The sequence below is a fragment of the Mirounga leonina genome, unplaced genomic scaffold, assembly GCF_011800145.1.
Source record: "Mirounga leonina isolate KUSES-001 unplaced genomic scaffold, KU_Mleo_1.0 Mir_151, whole genome shotgun sequence".
Classification (NCBI taxonomy): Eukaryota; Metazoa; Chordata; class Mammalia; order Carnivora; family Phocidae; genus Mirounga; species Mirounga leonina.
The window spans coordinates 13,184,724-13,206,492 of record NW_023270377.1 but is presented as its reverse complement, the minus strand read 5'-3'; the positions used below and the strand labels follow the sequence as shown (position 1 = coordinate 13,206,492).

At 39.4% G+C, this 21,769-nt stretch overlaps 1 protein-coding gene across 2 annotated transcripts in view; it reads right to left on the bottom strand.

Annotated features, from left to right (window-relative positions):
- DOCK10 (dedicator of cytokinesis 10) overlaps nt 1-21,769 on the bottom strand; it is a 196,293-nt gene that overhangs the window by 9,707 nt on the left and 164,817 nt on the right. For both annotated transcript variants that reach the window (XM_035006994.1, XM_035006995.1), the window contains exons 42-51: nt 20,617-20,754; nt 19,748-19,930; nt 19,109-19,219; nt 16,649-16,864; nt 15,150-15,207; nt 14,724-14,822; nt 12,050-12,156; nt 9,772-9,894; nt 9,521-9,634; nt 1,996-2,142 (exon numbers count right to left, since the gene is read on the bottom strand). In XM_035006994.1, coding sequence (XP_034862885.1) covers nt 1,996-2,142; nt 9,521-9,634; nt 9,772-9,894; nt 12,050-12,156; nt 14,724-14,822; nt 15,150-15,207; nt 16,649-16,864; nt 19,109-19,219; nt 19,748-19,930; nt 20,617-20,754 — 1,296 coding nt within the window. The remainder of the gene's footprint in view (nt 1-1,995; nt 2,143-9,520; nt 9,635-9,771; nt 9,895-12,049; nt 12,157-14,723; nt 14,823-15,149; nt 15,208-16,648; nt 16,865-19,108; nt 19,220-19,747; nt 19,931-20,616; nt 20,755-21,769) is intronic.

The following is a 21,769-nucleotide window of genomic DNA, read 5'->3' as shown; positions in this document are numbered from 1 at the left end:
TGGGCTTGTAATGTGGAAGGAGGTTCTTTGTCTGTTTAGGGGATTAACTGATTTGCCTATCTAATGAGTGCCAATATTTTTATGTTCAGTTTCTCTAATTCTTTTATCTGCAATAAATCATCCTAGATAGTTTCTTTACTAACTCTGCTTTGGTGAATAGGCTTCTCAAACAGCAAGGAAGGCAGGTTGGGGTCCCCAAGAACACCCAGGGAATGGCTCTTGCTGTTTTTCAAGGGTGGAAGAGATGAGACTCGACCTCTTTTCTAATGATTTCTGGAAGAATTTTCCAACTTCCTCCAGCTTTCTCCATCTGTTTACCCACTCACTGCCTATCTGATTCCAGAGATTTGAAGAAGCTCGAGAACTTCTTTGTAATGCTCCTAAAAATTATACTGTAAGATGATTGTAGATAGAGGCACTGTAGATAAATACATTGTAAGATAATTGTAACCACTTTACGGATTTAAAAAAACAAAAAGAAAGGAGATTCAGAGTGGCCACTCAGTTTCTCCAAGAGGGATCACCAGCTGATAGGTGGTATTCTGGTGGAATGAAGACTCCAGTGGTCTGACACCAAATTCGACATTTTTCTCATCCCACTAGGAACTCCGTGCTTCCTATTTAGGAGAGCCACCGTGAGGGTGGTTCCAGTTCTGTCCACCTTCACGGGGAAGGGGATTGTACCTTTCCAGCTAAGGGGGAGAATGATGAGCACATTGTCACAACTTCTGCCCAGGCCCAGCAGTCTCAGGCCCAGACCCCTCCAAATACGAATTACGTAAAAGAGGACAGGGGAAAAAGACCTTTTCTTTTGTGGCCAGGAGCAGCCTATGCTCTTGGTCACAAATCAGCTTTTCTGGCTCCCTCGCTCTGCCACCCTCTTCTATCCAACCTGTGTTTCTAAGATCTGCCACGCTCTGAACACACCTCCCGCTTTCATTCCTCCTTGGCATCGCCTGTGCTGAGCTTCTCAGAACGCCCTTTGCTTCCAGCGAACACCTTCTCACTCTGCAATTCCCAGAGCAAACATTCTCTGTGGAGCATTGCCCAGCCAAGAATGAGCTGTTCAGGGAGCCCTGAGCTTTCTCCATGTGACTTGGACCATGTCTCCTGTGGTACTTCACTGGACTCTATTTAATTAACTGTTTGCATGTATCCTTCTCTTCTTCTTTTTCTTTCTTTTTTTTTTTTAAGATTATTTATTTATTTGAGAGAGAGAGAGCAGAATGAGCAAGAGAGAACACGAGTGGGGGGTGGGCAGAGGAAGAGGGAGAAGCAGGTTCCCCGCTAAGCAGGGGGCCCACGCGGAGATCATGACCTGAGACCAAGGCAGACGCTTAACCGACTGAACCACCCAGGTGTCCTGTATCCTTCTCTTCTTAACCCCATGTGAACTATGAGCTCTGAAAGGAAGAGACTCCATATGTTCTAGCTCCTAGTTCTGGGCCTGGCATGCAGTAGGTACTTGATAAAAGTTGTGAATGAAAGCATATTAGAAGATTTGCAGTAATCTAACCAGAGGATGTAAGTCCTTGCTTCATGGAGCCATGAGGAAGTAAAATAAATGTTCACAGGTTAATACAAGTCTGCCACTGTCACAGAGGACAATTTTAAAATTGGTATGACTCCTGAAGGCCTCCGTGACTGAATAAGTATGTTTTGCTGTTTCTTCCAACTCCAACATTGGGCCCAGTAGCTTTAACCCTTAGATTGCTATTCAAATGCAAATAACCTATGGCAGAAGTAGAGAATTCAGTAAATTGTTTCTAAGATTACCTAAAAATTACTCGAATAAACATGTGTAACTTTATTGACAAAAGAAAAAGAAATCACTAATCAACCAGCCAATAAACAAACAAACAAAACATCCAAAATAGTTGAGGTGCTTTACTTTGCACAGTCAGGCAGAAAATGAAAACTTTAACAAATATAGTTAAAAAATAAAAAAAATTAAGTCAATTCCTCACATTTGCGTAAATACTGATTTTCCTTTACCTTGTTGGAATCCTGGATTATCTTCACATTGTCTGCTCCGAATTTATCTGCATAGAGCTTGAGCAGTCTTTGGGAAATCTCAGAGAGGCCTGTCAGCTTAGGCTCTTTATAAATATACTCTTTACCCTCCTCCTCTTCAAAAAAGCCCTATGGGAGAGACGTAAGGAATCACCAACTTTATCAGGGAACTCGAATTGCGAATCACAAAAAAACCAAAAACTCTTTACTTAAACAATACATCCAGTCTCTCGTCATCCAGGCCATTGATTCGCACCCTCTAAAATTCACAATCAGAGAAAATGTCAAGTAAAGAAAACAAAATCTCATGTTAGAATCAGTCATTAATGAAACACTCCCAACCAGGCCAAAGACCCTTATGAGATAATCTCACACATATTTTCTCTGTAGAAATCAGTGGTAAGACCTGCTTGCGTATATTTTGGGAGAAGAATGCCCTCCTGTGGCAGCCTGGGGTAGAACACAGAGTCTGGAGTAATTTTTGGCCTTTTTAAATAAGGTTTCCTGCACGTCTTTGAAACTAGCGCAGGAAAGTCTGCATGTCATGTAAAGGTATCTAGAGCTATGCGTTGCTATGCATCCCGCATCGTGTTAGATGTGAAGGCGCCATACTTTGGATCGTTGTCACCACGGAAATGACATATGGTATGCTCCCAAATACTGCTATTTTAAAAATAACTGTAATATGTCTTCAGAGGCCCGATGCAACCATATGCAATTTCATCACTCAGTTGACTTTACTAATAGATCTTTTACATTTTTGCAAAGCTAGGATTGGGATTGAAAATAACAACCATGCCATCGTTTTTACGCCACAGGAGCAAATAGGTTTTAGCCTCTGCTAATTGTAGTTGTCTGATTTGAAACCAGGGGAAAGTAGGAGTCTATTATCTGAGGATAACTCAGTGAGGCAGTCTTCATAACTCCTTCTTTTTCAAGAGACACAGATGCATCTTTCCTGTGGAATACTTGTGAACTCAGAATGCTAGATGAAGTCGGGAGCTAAGAACCCAAGCACATACGGTTTTCTCCCGGCTGCAGAATTTGCCTCATGCAAACAGTTTCGAGGGCCAGGTGAAGATTCTGGAGGTCAGAAAGAATCTTAGCTATACTTTGTTTTTGTTTTTATCACTTGTGACTAAAAAAAATATTCATTATATGTAAAAAAAAAACATGGATAAAGTGCTCTAATGCTATCTTGTTGGCTCATGTGAGGTGATCTAAGAATAATGATCAAAAGGCACATCTGGGGACGCCTGGATGGCTCAGTCGGTTAAGCGTCTGCCTTCGGCTCAGGTCATGATCCCAGGGTCCTGGGATCGAGTCCCGCATCGGGCTCCCTGCGCCGCGGGGAGCCTGCTTCTCCCTCTGCCTCTGTCTCTCTCTCTGTCTCTCATGAATAAATAAATAAAATCTTTTTAAAAAAAAAAGGCACATCTGTGTGGGGCCTTATACTTGCAAAGTATAAGGTGTGACCACTGCGAGCACTGTACTTTCTATCATAAGTGGGTGCAACTGAAGACAACAAACAAGGCACGTTCATCAGCACAGGTCTTGTCAAGCAGGTGGTTGCCTGTTTCCTCGCGCATTTCCTAAATCGACTTTGGGCTTTTTAAAGACGGAGAAGGGTCTTTGTCCAACAGCACATATTCAGTGTTTAACACAGTGCTGGTCTTTAGGAACTTCACTCTACATTTGTCGAATGAATACACAGATGAATGGAATAGTTCTCAGAGGGCACACATCTTAAAAGGGTATATTTGCACCAGGTAGAACTGGAAAAGGTTCCACGGACTTTAATCAAGATTTTTTATTGAACAATTTCTTTGAGAATGTTCAAGACCAAACACAGCTGAATATACGAGTGCCCTGACCCCAAACTGCTTTAAGAAGTGACTTGGAGTGTCGAGAGCATGAAAAGCAGCTTGCTGTCACTCCTCAAGCCTTGGTAGGGCTAAATGAGGTCTGGCTCCGTTCCCACAGGACTTCCTGCCTGCCGTGATTTTTCCGTTGCTGCCTTTGTGAAGATTTGTCTGATTCAAGGTCAGAAGTTAGTGGCTAAAATTGACAGACTGACACATGAGAGAGAGACACGGCTTCTGAGGGCATCAACCAGAACCCCCACAGGGCAAGAGCCGTAGCAACATTTACAACTTCCTTTTCGATAAGAAAAACGTCTCCAAGTTCCAGGAAAAGATTTTCTCACCACACTGTGAAAACGAGCACAAAGAGACATTTCGCTGCAATTTTTTTCCTCTCACAAATTTCTGAATCCAGGGCTAGCAGAAAAGGAGAGGTGGGAAACAGGATTTTCTTGTCATTATTATGACGGCGTGGCCTTGGTCATGAGCCGTGACCTTCTTTCATCCCTGCTCCTTGATCTGGAGGATGGGAAATAGTAGAGACTCAGAAATCTAGTGGGAGACCCCAAGAACAGTGCCTGGCACACAGTGGGCCCTTGGTGCGTGTTAGCTGTGACAAGGAGGAGAGCAATAAAGAACATTCTGTGTCACTAGAACGATCTGAGCTCTGACTAACATGCAGGGAAACAGCTTAACTGAGTGCTGAAGATTACATACTTTCAGTTCCTCTCCCACAGACACTACAATTTTCCTGATTATAAAAGGTCTACTGATGTTGATTTCAGTATTTTGGCAAGTGATTGGTCAGAAAGAAATTGTGATTATTTATCTAGGTAGCCTGGAAATATCAACCTGTTGGGACTATTTTCTAAAATAAGGAGGAAGGAGCTGGAGTAGCAGAATTAAAAATTTACTCGGCTGTCTTCCAGGGATCGTGTAAGAGCTTTGTGAGCCCGATCAATGGCAGCTCTGAAAATATTTGGAATATGCGCCTACCTTTTACCCAGGGAAACTATCAAAGCATAGCCCACTGAGCCACAGGACATTGTCTTAAGTTTTCAATTTCAGCTCTGTCTATGAAATAAATGATTTATAACTAGGGACCCAGGTGATGAAAATCCAGGGGCAGTTTCTGTTTTATTTTAGCCCCAAGGTTATGAGTAGACTGCATTTCAAAGCAATGGGAGATGTGCATTTCCCTTGCTAGTTTGATTTTCTAAATGTCACTGTACAATGTGATAAATGTTCTGATTAGTCATCGTTTGGAATTAGCACATATTCTAGTTAAACAAGGACTTTGAATCAGTAGAGTTAACATGCACAGATTATGGAACTGGAAGGCAATAGATTATGATAAAAATGCACTTCAGTAAACTGACAACTAAAATCATTGACTCCTTCTTAGATGTTTTTGCAGGCTTTTGCAATGCCCCTGAATCATTATTGGGATGTCAAATACAGGGGCCCCTGCCACTACACTTAAGTAATTCGAAATTCACAAACAAAGGAATGCATCCAAGGAGGAACCTTGTGTATAAATGTGGGTCAGAAAGTGTTAATAATGGGCTAAATACTAAGAGAAGAGAAGCTACAAGAATGCAGAGAAACGTTTTCATATAAATATAAACCTTTCTTTCTATACATAATTTGTATACTCATTATATGTATTGAAATATATATATTTTATATCAATGATTTTCATATAGGTGGGGAGCCAGAAGGATGTATCACAACCCAGAATGGAGAAGGGTTTTTTTTAAACTACACATACACCTTCCCTCCTCCTCTTAATCTCTTTTCTATCAAGATTCTGAGATACATCTACACCCATGTAGGCATGACTGAGAATCATGGACTCGATATCCTTTGGTCAACAGAAGAAAATTTCCTCCAGCCTTTCATTTATTCATTCCGAGCGCATCTGATGTTTTAAGTTATGCAATTGGCATTCACTTGCTTCCTTACATGCTAAATATCAGAGCCTAAGTATTTCATTGATTACAGCTGATGTTTGATCACTACTCTTGTTTCATCACTGTGGAAATGAATACTTGAGGGACACTTTGGAGGGTGCTATATATAGGCTGCTCTGTGTAAAATTCTTTCTATAATCAATGATGCCAGGTATCGCATTAGAAAATTCACACTATGCAAGACTTGCATTTTTAAAGCTCCTGCCATGAAAGAACAGTTTCCAGCCTGTTTTCTGTTGTCTGGCTCATTCAGACATAATATTAACTACTCCTGCCAATACTATGTAATGAAAGCACTATGCACACGGGACACTAAAATATTTACCCAAAGGCCTTGTGGAGGCAAAGAGCCTACTGCATATTATATTCCCATGATCTTCGCAACATGATTGCGAGACATGCCAACTTGGATATTAAAGGATGGATTTCACAGAGGCATAACATCATGAAAAAGAAATTATTTCTGACTATGGGGATTATGCTAATCAAGTAGTTAAGACTTTATCTTAGATCTTTGGAACCTTCATTCTGCACACATTCAGGGAAATGTTCAAATCTAGTTGGTATTTCTTTATCATCAAGTGTAAAGTGATGTGCACCATCTGCTCCTGTTGCATACCGTAGTTCACACTTTCCATTTGGTGTTCTGGGACAGGTATTTGAATTTCATTTGATGACTGAGGCTCTAAAGGGCTGTGTAGGTTAGTTGACCCCCGTTAGTTTTTGTTCAAAGGAGGCTGGGGTTTGAGCTTATAAAGTACCATGCCTAGGCTTGTACTCAGGTCTGCAGATTTAACAAAACACTTTTAAGCTTAGGTTGGAATTTTTAATAAATGACAATCGAGAATACTGGCGGCATGTTAAAAAAAAAAAAGCGCCAAGTGCACAATCAGCACACGTTATTGAGAAATCTGCAAAAAAACCAAAGTTAGGTCATTTGAAAGTAGCTCTTCCCAGTTCTTCCCCCTTGCCCCCCACTCAGTCTATTTAGTACAAGGGTTTTCAAGTATTCTTTTAGTAGGTGAGTTAGGGACCCATGACTCGCATTTTGTAAATGAAGGTAGAAAATCCTGGTGTGGACATGGAGAGGGATTAAAGAATTACAAAAAAGTATGTAGTGGTCAGACGAGCAGAACTGAATGGACAAATAATGTGTGGATAATGAAGGAATTTGTCTTTCCAGCTTAATCAGCAATAATTATGTCGACTTATTGGTGAATCATTTTTGTAGATAAAAAATGACTGAATATAGGCACTTTCACATGGTTCACAAAAGGAAGAAAATTCTTCTGTGTCACAGAGCTCTAGGCACCAGGACGTTATTTCTGCCTTTGCTGGTTTTCCAACATTTCTTATATCAGTTCTTTCTGCATCTTTAGGAGACTTAATCTGCCCTACGGGGTCATGCTTTAGTCCACTGGTCATCTTTTGTGTTGAGCAGTAAGACCATCACCACTGAGAAAGCTCAGAGCTTGCCACCAGAGAGAGCCCTGTTTCTCCACAATACGTATGTGGAAAGGAGCAAGGTCCTTTCAGGAGCCTGGGAAGGTGTCCATCGATGGCCACCACTCCAACTTCTAAAAATCTGACCACCGTGCCCTTCTTAGTCAGCTGCAATTCCCAGTGGTCTGAAATGAGCAGACAATCTCTAATACTAAGCCGACTCTTCACGTACTGCAAATATGTGGTGCTCATATTTATCTGGCTGTGTGAACAAGGGTAAGTGTGTTTATGTAGGTTTTCAAACCACATTTACCTTTGTGTAGAATGATAATATACGTGAAAAGTAAATGATACATTTTTGTAATTCAGATAACTGGAATAAATACAATTTAGTTCAAGAAATGCAGGATGACTCCCAAATGAAGGTAAGCAGGATAATCTCACCTTTGTACCAAATGTTGATTTGTACACAAAAAGTTAAGGTTCAGTACACCATACGGAGGGAAGTGTGAGGATTATTAGAGCATGCAAACGGAGAGGGAGAGAAAACTTACCACAGCCTGGAACCATCAAGACCAAAAGAAGAAAAGAGTAAACATCCACATTAAAATCTGGTAGGAAAGCAGTAGGGTTTGTTTCTACCTGTTTAGTATCCCTGTATTAGAGACCGGCTGGAGAAACCATCAGGTGGGCAATCTCACTTTCAAGACCGGGCTATTCATGGCAGCTTATTACTTTTTTCATTGGGAGGATTGCCTGAAGGATTGTAGATTTGAATCTTGGTTGGCTGAGTAACCATCTTGTGTGTCACTTCTCTGGGTCTCAGTTAGCCTGCAGCCATTTCCCCAAAACCCTGTCTTTTCCCCTGCCATCCCTCAACGCCCACATTCCCTTCCCAATGGGGTGTTCTGCCGTTTTTCCTGCTAATGTTTCATCACGGGCAAATATTGCTTCTTTTCTTCGTGATGTTCAAGATACCATTCCCTATCCTCCTCCTCCTCCCCTGAATATTCCCTCATTTTCTCCCCGAAATGTACACTACCACTTCAAATAGTTCCGATTCTTTTCCTGGGACCCCACACATGTCTACATTTAGTCTCTATCAGTGGACCGTCTCTACCCGCTTTGGCTATCTCTGCAATCCTGGTGCAGCTGTGCACATGGGAAGATCTCAGTTGGATTAATTTGTTTATGGTAAGTGGCTAATGGGTGACACTTTTCTTTCCAGGTAGAGAGCAGCTAATCTTTATTAATTCAGAAGTTAGTTTTTAAGCTGCCTTTGGCGATTAGGGGAAAATAGATGTTTTTCAGAAGACTTTAATGGGAAATAATCTAGAATGACCATGCTGGATTTGACTTCTTCAGCTGCCGCCTTCAAACATTCCGAGGAGAAAAAGAAGCTATTGGCAATACTGCTTTATGTGAGTGAGGGGAAGGAAGGGAAATGAGAGAAAACGAGAGGGATTCCAACTATGAAAATAAAAGGATGAAATGTTCATGCACACAAGTCAGAGTCCGAGGTATGCTGCTGAAATAATGCCTGGGTTTGCTCCACCTAAAGTGCTGCTCAGAGACATTCATAATTAATATAGAATATGTTCACTTAATTTTCCAGCTAATGCTATGGCTTGCCCATATTATTATTCTGGTTCACTGCTAAGGGGGGAAGCTGGGAAAGATAACTTGACAGTTATACTGACTCACAACACAGGGGGAAAATATAACATACGGCATTGTGCCTAGAATCAGTGGTAGTTTAGAAGGAGGAGGAAAGAAAATGCGTGATTGTAAAGCCAAAGGGCTTTGACACGGTGGAGGCCCTAGGAAGTCTTTATTTCCCAGAATGCTGTGAATTTCATTTCTTAAAACATGTTCAATTTAATTTCACCTTAACATATGACCTTAAACTATAATTAGATATTTGGGGTTAACTGGGAAGAAGAGGATGCTGAAAAAGAAACGCTCTCTTTCTCCAAGAAGTTAGAAATCACTGGTTTACCTCAATTTGTATTAAGACCCCTAGATTTCTCTGCCCCTTTGTTCCCCAGTTCACTACATTCCCATGGACAAACATACGACCCTCACATCCAGAAAAACCCTCAAATATACCCAGACACACCCACATCCTCTTAATCCCTTGCCATGTGGAGTTTGATGTCTCATAGAGAATGAAAGACAGTTTCATTGTTTAACAGAATGTAGAGGCCACATAGCTTCTGGTGAACTTACCTGCCCATAAAATGCTACACGATAGTAACGACCAAACAGCCGCTTCTCGGAGTTGACCACCTCTGCAACTTTGAGATATGATCGATGAATGTCGTAGTAGAGATCTGATAATTTCTGAAACCATAAATCAAAGGGTTTCATGAAGGTGATGCTGACACAGAAAACAGGGAGTTTCCCCTTTTGAAAATTATAAGTAATTCACCAATTTAAAGCAGGATGTTTTGACCAAGCTCTGGGCTCAGGAAACGTACTTTGAAGTTTCTCTGCTTCTCGAAGACAGCAATGATGGGTTTGTTGACATCAGCGATGAGTTCGTATCGCTCAGACTTCCAAAGAAACTCCACACACATGTAGAGCTGCTCCACCAGGATATTCTGCAATCCCCCAAATCAAGTGAGATTTTACATGACTGTGTAAATATGGTGTACTCATTGTGGTTCATCCCTAAAACTTGTTTTCAAAACTGTTACACTGTCAGTTTTCTTTATAGTGGGGTTTCTGTGTTCCCTGTCTTTGTTCTTGGCATTTACACCCATCCTGGAAGCGATGGTGGGGTCTTCTTGGATTCTTCTCTTTCCATCACCAAATTAGTCCTTCAGACTTGCTAATTTGAATCTGTGAAATGCCTTCAGCTCTGTCTAGTCCTTTCCATTTTTATGGTCACTGCCTTAGATCAAACCCCTGTTCCTTCACCTCCAGACCCCATAGTGGCCTTCTAGTAATCTGTTTTCCTTCTGGTCCATCTTATGTGCTGTTCTCCAGGAATCCTTCTTTCTAAAATGTAAATCTGGTCATGAGCTCTCCACTGCCCTAAACCTTTGTAGGAACTCCAGTGTCTCTGAACGGCCATCCAAACTCTCTAGCACGACACTGAAGGAGCTCCATGATTAGGCACCAACCTCCCTTTCAGTGCCCCCACCCCTTGTCACTGACTTTGCACTTTGGGTACCCCATCCTGTACCACTCCACCCTCAGAATACTTTTATACCTCCACACATTTACCTGTGTGTGGCTACACCTATAAGAACCTTCAAGTCTCATCAATGGCAAGATCCAGTGCAAAAGTCTGGAGAGCTTTCATATGTCTCATCCATCTACATCCCAACCACTGTCACTTAAAAAGTTGTTTCCTTTTAATTGCCTAGATTTATACTTGTTGGGTCTTAGACTGGCTACTCTCCACCCTGAAAAAAGTTTGTCCTTCTCAAGATTCTAAACTCTTTGTAAGTCAGAATTATGTCTTATTTATCTTTGTCCTTCATCCTGAACTCAATGCCTCACATATATTAGTTGTTTAATAAATATTCAGCTGAATCAAATTATATACTCACTAAAAAAAGTGGATAATATTGTTGGAATCTTTTCAACAATGTCTTTGAAGAAAAGATTCTTTTTTTTTTTTTTTTAAAGATTTTATTTTATTTTATTTTGACAGAGAGAGACCCAGCGAGAGAGGGAGCACAAGCAGGGGGAGTGGGAGAGGAAGAAGCAGGCTTCCCGCGGAGCAGAGAGCCCGAAGTGGGGCTCGATCCCAGGACGCTGGGATCATGACCTGAGCCGAAGGCAGACGCTTAACGACTGAGCCACCCAGGCGCCCCTGAAGAAAAGATTCTTAAACGTTATTTGAAATAGTTAACATAATAAATATGTATCTGAATTTACTGTTTATTTGCAGGTATACTAAATTAATAGAAATCATATATAAAATTTAATTAAAATTGGCCCCCAAATTTGCTTTCTGTATCCCTTTTTTTCATTCTACATAACATTAAGATTTAAACAGTTAGCTTATTTATTTACTTGATGAGGGAGCTGTTTTCTTTATCAGAATTGTTGCTATGTAATTGCCACTAGAAAGCTTCTTTAGATTAACGAAAAATAACCATGGTTTGCAAATCAAAAGGTTTTTTGCAGAGGGCGCCTGGGTGGCTCAGTTGGTTAAGCAACTGCCTTCGGCTCAGTGATGATCCTGGAGTCCCTGGATCGAGTCCCGCATCGGGCTCCCTGCTCAGCGAGGAGCCTGCTTCTCCCTCTGACCCTCCCCCCTCTCATGTACTCTCTCTCATTCTCGCTTTCTCAAATGAATAAATAAATGTTTTTTGCAAAAACTAGTGAGCCTTTCTGTTCAAGTGTATTTACAAACAAACTTTCTAATGCATTAAAAAAAGTTGTGACCAGCTCACAAAATTTTCAGCATCCCTTATGATGTTTACCAAAGGACTAATGATTTCATATCTTATAGAAGAGCTGACATTATATATTTGGGAAGAATTATATATATATATAGACATTATATAAATAGAGAAGTAAAGTTTAGTTTAAATATTCATTGAAAATTATGCTTTATCAATGGAATTTGAGATCTATTAATCTCAGCTTTTTAGCCTGTCTTTCATTTACCCTAAGTCCTATTCTACAGTAATTTTATTTGATTTATGAATAAGATTTTCTCCTCCATCTTTAGCTTAATGTAACAGTTCAGTGCATCTTTTTACTCAGTTACTGTACACTAGATTATATGGATCTAACCTCATTGTATGGTGTGTCTTGCATTCCTGAATCTTCTTTCATTGCTCCTTCTTCTTTAATATTTGGTGTAATGCTCAGAAAAGCTGGCCAGCCCATAGAGAACATGCCTTGAGAGGACCAAACAAAATGAGACATTATTATTTGAGCCAAATCCTGTTTGGAATAGATAATGCCTTTCTTTATGATGTTACAAGTGGTAGTACAATAAAACTCACATAGTCAACGAGATGGGTATATAATGACTGTTGATAAATATTCTCTCCCAGGGCAACCAATGATCCTGTTCTCTAATTTTGTATCATTTTTCAAGTGACACATTTTCTTTTAGAATGTGGCACAGAATTATGGACAGAATACAGAATTTGTAGGTAGACGTGGTTCCAGTGTTTTAATTTGGCCAGACTCTTTGAGCCTGTTTCTTCCCATTTGTTAAACTGAAGATGTTAATATCTATTTCAAAGGATAGTTGAAAGAATTCAATACATTAATATTTGAGAAAACACCTGGTATGGTCAGTGCATTATGGAAACAATGTTCATTCCTTGCCAATTTTCACTCTTTTGCATTATCTAAATTTTCCTAGCACTGTGGCTACAAAGATAAAAATCAAAAGATCTGGCTCTACAGATAATATATAAAGACAGTTGATCAGGGGCAATGTCCCCAGAGGGAGGATTGGAACTAAATAGTAGAGAATTTGAGTAGTCAGGAGCACAGCTTGGGGTAACAGACCAGCCTTTGAACTTTGGCCCCATCACAAGCTTACCATGAACTCTGGGTCAGGTTGTATCACTTCTCTTGGTTTTCTCACTTGAAAACAGCACGCCGTAATAGCACCTAACTCAAAGACTTATTACTGGCAACTAATCAAGATATTGCCAGTATAGAGTCTAGTGTGGGCCCTTACATGGAGCAAGTGCTTTTAAAATTATAGCTAATCCTGTTGTGAGATATTTTCATTTTTAATTATCAGCTCATGGACTATGTAACTCAGTGATCACTCCCCAAAAGTGCTTGAAATTATAATTAGGATAATTGTTGCAATCTAATCCCTGCATTAAAAATTCTACTTTCCTACTTTTGAAAATAATAATATTACTTCCTGTAATTAAACATATATTAATATATGACAATCGATTAGCAGGGATATATAGCAGAGAAAATCATTATATATTTTTTGCAGGATGATGATCATTATTACAGTTGTATTTTCTGGAGTTGCTTATATTTGGTGATACTCTTATTAAGTGCACATTGTACTGAAGGGATACTTTATTCCTCTGACTTAGCAACATCATAATATAAAAGTATGCTGAGGACTTCAGATATATGCCAATGGATATGAATATATGTTAATGCATCATAAAAAATCACCTTCCTTAGAGTTTACTAAACAGATATATTCTTTTCTCAATGGGTGCGTTAGAGTCCAGTGTTACTTTAGGTCTGGAAGTGGGTATTTAACATTTTTTGAATATTAAGATTTCACACAATATTTTGGGATATAAGTTTCCATAATTTCTCAAACTGACCTCTAGTTTTATCAGGTTTTTTCAATTTTGTTTTTTGTTAGAATTTGAAATCATTTTTATGGAGCTGTACAGTGTCTGATTATGATACAAAATAGATGGGGAAGAAGGGTACGTTAGACAAAACAGTGATGCGTTTGATGACGTGCATATAAAAATGAAGCTAAATTGTAAGTATGGAGCTAAGCAGGAAGATCCCTGAATTTTAGCGTGGACACGAGTCATCATGCCAGATCTGGTCTTCTCCTCAAACAAGTGACTTCCCTGTCTCACAGTTCACTTTGGTCATTTGGTTCAAATGCCTTATTTGCAAAATCCACTGAGAGTCTTTAGAAAATATATGCATATTTAAAAGAATAAGGGATTAATTAAGTTTCCAAAATATTGTAACTAAAGTCCATTTACCTTTTGTTCAGTTATTTTGATTATAATATTTATAGATTTGTTTCTGTTTTTCATACACTGAGGTTTCCACTACACTTAATACATTGCTGGCCATAACCTTTGGGTTTGAACAAACTTTTGCAAGAGAAAACAGGTTAAGTGGATTAGCTATATTGCCAAATGTTTTACAAAGAGTAATTCTTTAGGTATTGTTACAAAATCTTTCATCAAACTTTAAGGATGACATATTCTTAATTAAAGGAAATCAATACTGTAAATTATTATATGTTGTAAATTGTCTGAATCAGTTTATGCTTTTAAAAAAGGAAATGGAACATGTTCATTATAGAGTCCTGCATATATATTTCTGGCATTCCTTTTTTCAAATGAGTCGTCTTATTACATTTCAAAATTTAAATAGATTTCTCTTGCAATTTTAAACAATTTTAGAATAAAATCCCAAGGGCAAACTAGTATGCAGATTGGTAGCAAATATGGCCATGACTCAGAATCCTACATATTGGATAAGATGTAATTCTATGTGCTGAGAACTTTTCAGTTCTACACTTCATAAATTTGGGTAGATTTTGGAGTGGTAGGAGCTTCAAGCTTTTACAGTGGGAGTTATGAAGGTCTGAGATAGTTTTTGCTTCTAAGAATACATTTAAAAGTTTCATCAAAGTAGACTTTAAGCAGCAATGTGATTTCTTCTGTACTGTTCCATGGGGGTAAAGTTTATGCGGGAGAGTTAGGCCACTCACTTCCTCCACCAGGAGCTGTTAGTAATGGGTAGCTATCACAGGGGTGGATATCCTCCGGGAGCAGGGATGGTGTGCAAATCTTTTCCATTTTCCAGTAACCTATGGTAGTGCAAGATGAGGTTAAGACATTGCTACATGTTGGTGTTAATACAAGCTTATGAGACTCTAAATCATTAACCAATGAAACATTCTCATTTTGAACTAAGAGGTTGACCAGTTAGCCTTTTTGTACATAAAATAAACATGATAATGGCATGAGAGAGCTAAAATTTATAAGTACAGTATAATTAGAAATATCTGTGAAAATTAATGTTACTAAATAAAACATAACTGAGATTAATACAACCTAAAATTAGTAAGTTAATTATAATTTAGGTTTCAACACGTCAACTTCTAGACTTTTCTCCCTGCACATGGTCGTCTTACCCTTCCTTTTCAGGTATTCCGCAATGAGGGCAGCTATATGGATGTAGCACATAGCAGCCTGTAATAAAAAGGAAAACCGTTTCAGAGGAAGGCACAGTATAGATTTTACTATTTGTCTAATCAGGACGAATCTTCCAAGGTGACTCAGTATTCCATGTGAGAATATGTGGAGGAATCCTTTTAATGAAAGAATCAAAACCAAGAATAGATTTGATTTCCAAAAAGTTCACAATCAAGAATAAAATTTTTTGGGGAATTTTTGTTTGTGTTTTTCTGGGAGTAGTCTTCAAGTGGGTGAATGAGCTGAATTGAAGAATTTTTCAATAGAACTACCTTCCTTCCTTAATATCTCAGTCTAATGTATATATTTTTAAAATCCACAATTTTCTTTTCTTGGTAAAACTACAAGCTACAGCATCAGGATCTAAATTGGGAGTAAAATTAAGCTACCGTCTTAGCTTTTTTCCTTCCAGTAATGGCCTCCTTTGAATATCTACTATTTTTAAGATGGTTGCTTCACAAGGTGGTACTTGATTAAATAGTGTGGCCTAATGTAACATGTGTGCTCCCTCCCAACCAGACTATATGGCGATTTTATTATTCTCTCTTATCTCCTGAAAAGCCTTGAACATTGCTGAACACGTACTAGAACTTGACCTGCTGAAGGGTCCAAATGACTTCAGCTTTTCCCTTTGAAGGTTGTGGAGTTATTTCTCCATTTTCTGGACCATCCAAGCGAACTGGAGTTTCTCATTCTTGTCCCACCAAAATGCCTCCAACCGAGGTTTCTAATTGGCTCTATTTCTAGCCCAGGATCCCTCACATGCATTTAGAAGAACTTCAGGGGTTAAGACTATCCCAGATAAAACAATCTTTTCCCCAAAGGGGCATATTTCTGAGAATAAGGCAGAAATTTTTTCCATTTGGTGTCCTGAAACCACTTGGGGGCTGTGAATTGCTGCATAAAAATCCACCTGGTGTTTGAACTGACATAAAAAAGTTAGCTATTGATCTATAACCTTCACACAATGCACTCGCCTCACATGGCTTGTGGGAGTGTTAATATTTCCATCCCCAGTTCAGACTAGCTGCAAATGAGGACAGATTACTGCAGCCTGAGATAACTCACCATGGTGGCAAACTTCCCCATCTGACTCCAATTACAGGGAAGACATTTTAAAACACAGAACATTAACTTATATAACTCAATTTCCAGACACCCTCACAACGATCCTCCTTAGTCTTAGGCTTTTAACCTTCAGTTCTGCATTGCATATCCTACAATTGCAGTTGATACCAACAACTCTGGCCTTGACTTGGTATTATTTACATGGAGTTGGGCATTCTTGTATCCTACATGCAAATTTAATGCACATCATATATAATTGGGTCATATCTAGATGAGTGGAAAAATATGGTATTCAACTGTAAATGAAAGTCCAATCGTCCTGATAAAGAGGAAAATGCCAATGGAGAAGGACTGAGCCTTCGCTAATCACCTCGGATAAATCTCCATTTCTTGCGTGAATCTTGGCCATGCTTTCGAGCCAGGTCCTCCGCAGCTCAGGGGTGCTTGCATAGGAGTTTGCCAGGCTGTACTGGAGATCCACCAGCATCTCAGGGTCCTTCTCATGCTCCTTCATCTGAGCTGTCGCCATCAAAACCGTCCTTATACGTTTCGTCAGATCTTTCACCTCTGCTGGGAAGTTGCTGTTCTTTGGAAAACAGAGAGCCTGGGTCATTATCTGTTCCTAATTCCTAAGGTAGGTTACTTAAGTTATGCTATTAATTATGGCTTGGCTTCACAGTTTGGTGCATTCTCTTTATTGTTCATAAATATGTACTTTATATATGATTCCATGTATTGATTGTGGTTGTACACATTTGAACATAAGAACTGCAGTGGACTCCATCTTATCTGCTCACCTAGCTTCTTTTAGTAAGAGCATCCTGATTGTTCTTCGAGGTGCTCTCCTCTCTGGCTCTGGTTCATGTGATTTGAAAGGGTTTACTTCATTTGGAGGCACCAGCGGGTGGCCCACCAAACTGGCCTGGCCAAACAACTGGCCAAGCCAGTGATCGGTGTAGGAATGGGGATATGATACAAGGTTTAGACAAAGAGATTCAGGTCTGGGACTTTGACTGGCACTATAGAATGAAGTGCTTTTACTTTTCTATTCTTTTATTTTTTAAACAATTTTATTTATTTATTTGAGACTGAGAGAGAGATAGCATGAGCTGAGGGAGAGGGGGAGGGGCAGAAAGAGAGGGAGAAGCAGATTCTCTGCTGAGCAGGTAGCCCCACACAGGACTTGATCCCAGGACCCTGGAACCATGACCTGAGCTGAAGGCAGACACTTAGGCAGCTCTGCCACCCAGGTGCCCTGATGCACTTTTTTCCCATTTATAGGATACTCCAGTGTCCTCAGAATTTCTGAGAGTAAGCTCATGGGGAGAGCCTACTTGTAAATGAAGTAAACAAAGAGGAATACTGAACTGAGAGATAGAGAGAGGCAAAAATCGAGGCAGTAGGGGAAGGGGGCCTAAAAACATGATGATTTTTTTAATTAAAAAAAACCTTTATTAAAAATTTATTTCCAGGGGCGCCTGGGTGGCTCAGTCATTAAGCGTCTGCCTTCGGCTCAGGTCATGATCCTAGGGTCCTGGGATCGAGCCCCGCATCGGGCTCCCTGCTCCGCGGGAAGCCTGCTTCTCCCTCTCCCACTCCCACTGCTTGTGTTCCCTCTCTCGCTGTATCTCTCTCTGTCAAATAAATAAAATCTTTAAAAAAAAAATTATTTCCAGTTTTATTCAGAAGTAACTGACATACATCACTGGATGAGTTTAAGGCATACAGCATGGTGGTTTGATTTATATATATTGTGAAATGAGTACCACAATCGGTTCAGCTCACATCCATCTCCCCATGTAGATGCAGTACAAGGGAAAGAAAGAAAAAAAGGAAAAAGGAAAAAAAATTCCCCGTATGATGACAAGTCAGGATTTTCTCTCTTAACAACTAACTTTTCTATATAGCAGGAACAGTGTTAGCTACAGTCATCATGTTGTACCTGACATCCCTAGTTCTTATCTATCTTACAACGAGAAGTTTGTACCTGTTGACCACCTTCCCCCAATTTCCCCACTCCCACCCCCTGCCTCTGATAACCTCAAGTCTTGTTTCTTTTTCCACAATATTCAGGTTTTTTTGTTTTTTGTTTTTTTTTGTTAAGGTTACACATATAAGTGAGATCATACAGTATTTGTCTTTGTCTGACTTATTTCACTTAACAATTCACAAAATTTCACTTTGGCTGACTTAATGCCTTCGATGTCCATCCATGTTGTCACAAATGCTAGGATTGCCTCAGTTTTTATGGCAGAATGCTAGTCCATTGAATAAACACACCACAACTGCTTTATCCATTCACTCACTGATGGACCTTGTTTCCATGGCTTGGCTATTGTAAATAATGCTACTATGAATGTGGGGGTGCAGCTATCTTTTCGAATTAATGTGGAAACATTATTTTAATCCCTGGGTTGAGCCATGCCTGATGCCAGACTCTATCCCTGGACTTTCCAGTACTATGACTAAAGAAGTCTTCAGAAACTTTTTTTTTTTTTAAGTCTTCAGAAATTTGTAAAAGAAAGATTGAAAAAATTTGACCAAAAATAGGATTATGAGAGAATCACTGTGTTTCTGGAGGTTTGTGGTTAGTTTTCTTGTTATATCCCATTCAAGCACACATCTTGCAAATTCCACTTAACGGATGACAGACTGACAGTGGTCAGAGCTGTTTGTTAATTCAAACAAGCAAACTCAACATTACACTCAGTTCAAGTCTCAACAAACAAAATACAAAACCTGTATTTTTTTATGATTTTGATATTTCACAAAATCTTTCAGTTTAGTCTTATTCCTAAATCTTTGAAAATGTCCACAAGGCATTTCTTACTTTCATCTGTTTGTCTCCATTAGCAAAATTATTGGTAATTGCAAGGGAATGTTGAAACCTAGAGCCTCCAATCCCAGCATCGGCTATCAACTGGCTTACGGCCTTGATGAGCTAGAAGAGAAAAGAACAATGAAACTTCAAAAATGGTAACTCAGAAATAATAATTTTAAAGAAATTACTGGATGAATGTATCATTGATTTCTCCCTGTGGGTCCAAGGTAGCATCTTCATGCATTAAATTTTTAGAAGGTCATGTCATCTAGGGCATTTCCTATAATTTAAAATATTTATATAAGAAGGTTGCAGGAATCTTGGGGTGCCTTAAAGAAACACATTTCTGCGTGCAGAATCTGGTGGGGTATGGCATCCTAGAGATAGCCATGGTTTCCCGAGTCGTGTATTCTATTTGATTTTGTTCCCTGGCAGAAGAAAGGAAAAGTCCAAGTGGAGTTATGGGCTTTGCTGATTTCTGCCCAGCTGCCCTCTTCCTTTGAGTGAGAGTTGAGTGTGCTGAGTGTCTTTAAGGAGGGCTTTGGTAGAGGAGTTGGTAGCTCTTGCCCTGGGGCCAGGAGCCTTTTATCAGTGCTGGAACAGATGAGCGGTTTTCACAACAAATTACTGAAATTTGGCAGCACTTACTTGTAAGTGGGACCGGACAATTGACTTTTGCTTGTTAAATTCAAAATTCTTCCTCATGAAAAAGTACAGAAGTGCTGATGCTTCAGTCTGTGTTGACCGTGACCTGTGGTTACAGCATTTCAGGACTTCATAGCAGAACGATCCACACAGGTCGGCTGGCCCCTGAAAGAATGCTGAAGGAAACTATGGAAATAGAAGGACTGGTTAAGGGCCGACCATGCTTTCAAGTTGCTCTGTTTATGCCCAATTTTAGAATTCCTTAAAACACAATCCAACAACTTCTTTTTTTTTTTAACCTTGTCTTTTTCTTCCATTTGCAAGTGGAAGGGATAGAATTGTATTTATTTAAGTCTATATTAATATTTCTTTTTTTTTTTCCCCAGAAATACTCATTCTCTACATGGTAAGACTCCCATGCATCAATAACCAATGACAAACCAGAACCAGGGGCTGAGAGCTTTGAAATGTTTTCTATTGACCCAACATTGTAAAACCACAGGGATCCTCAAAGGTGGTAGCTCTGTCTATTTTAATGCGGCAACTTTACTTGGCATGAATGGACATCACAGTTGATGATGTGCATTTTACCTAACTCTCTGTTGCAAACACTGAGAACCCCCAAAAAAGATGGCTAGCTGTTAATTTTATTCCCTTTTGATATCCCAGCCTATAGGCTGTCAAGGCTGTGAACTTATTTTCAGACCATGAATCAAATGGCTTATTAAAACCCCAAAATAGTCTAATAAAACCACATAAACCAAAATTGAAGAAAACAAGCCTTCTTCCCTCCATACTGAGAGATGTCAGGATTAATATGTGTGTATCATCATCTTTCCCCGAGCTTTCACTGGAACCAGGAGAATGCTTACTTTGCATACAAACAGTCTCAAGGAGGCAAACACATGCTTCAGCGCTGTGGCTGACTGGTTGACTTGGAAAAAGAGCATGTAGGTGTCAAAGACCCTCTTCATCATTGAATTTTGACATTCAGATTGTTGGAGCTGTCTCTGGAAATTTAACACAGAAGTTATTTAGGATGAGTTAAGGGACAACTGCATTTTTTTCAAAGGATATTTATTGTGAACCTACTATGTGGTAGGCACAATTGTAGGCACTGGAAATAGTGTTGAATAAGGAGATAAGGTCTATGTTTCCCACTGAAACTTACACAGCACTGATTGAAAAAATTACTAAATAAGAAAATAGAGCAGAATGATAAGATATAATAAAAAGTAACTGCTTTGGGCATAAGGTTACTCTAGATAAGGTAGTTAGTCAAGACCTCTTTAATGGATGAACTGACATGTGAGCTAAAGGAATTGGCTATGGGCAGATCTGAAGGGACTAAGGAAAGAGAAACAGATAGTACTAGGGATATGAATTGGGAAGAAGCTTATGAGTTCAAGGTTGAAAAAAAAAAAAAAGAGCAGAACAGCCTGAGCATGGGGCATGGGGTGAGATGAGGAGAGACGTAGAAGATGAGGTCACAGATGAGATCAGAGAGGCAGGTCCTCGTAGGCATTGGTAGCGACTTTGTGATGCCTGAGATTTGACTGACATTTTCACTGAGTAATAAAGAATTAAAATACAGTTTTTGCTCTTTCTACCACCATGATGACATTTCACCTGAAAGCAGAGCTTTCTTGGCATAATCATTGTTTGGTGTAGACTTTATTCAGTGGATCCAACTATTCCTAGTTCAACCCTGAACATCTGTAAGCTCATTAGATTGAGCTAATATTTTAAATATCTCTATTGAGGTATAACTGACATGTAATTGCTATAGTTTGCATTTATAAAATTTTATGTAAATGGAAATATACAATACTCTTTCTGTTTGGCTTCTTTCACTATGCATGACTGAGCAGTATTCTATTGTGTGGATATACCACAATTCTTAAAATCCATTCACCTGTTGATGTACATTTGGGTTGTCTTCAGGGTTTATTAAAAATAAGGCTTCTATAAATATTTGTGTACACAGTTTTGTGTGACCAAATGCTTGTATTTCTCCTGGGTAAA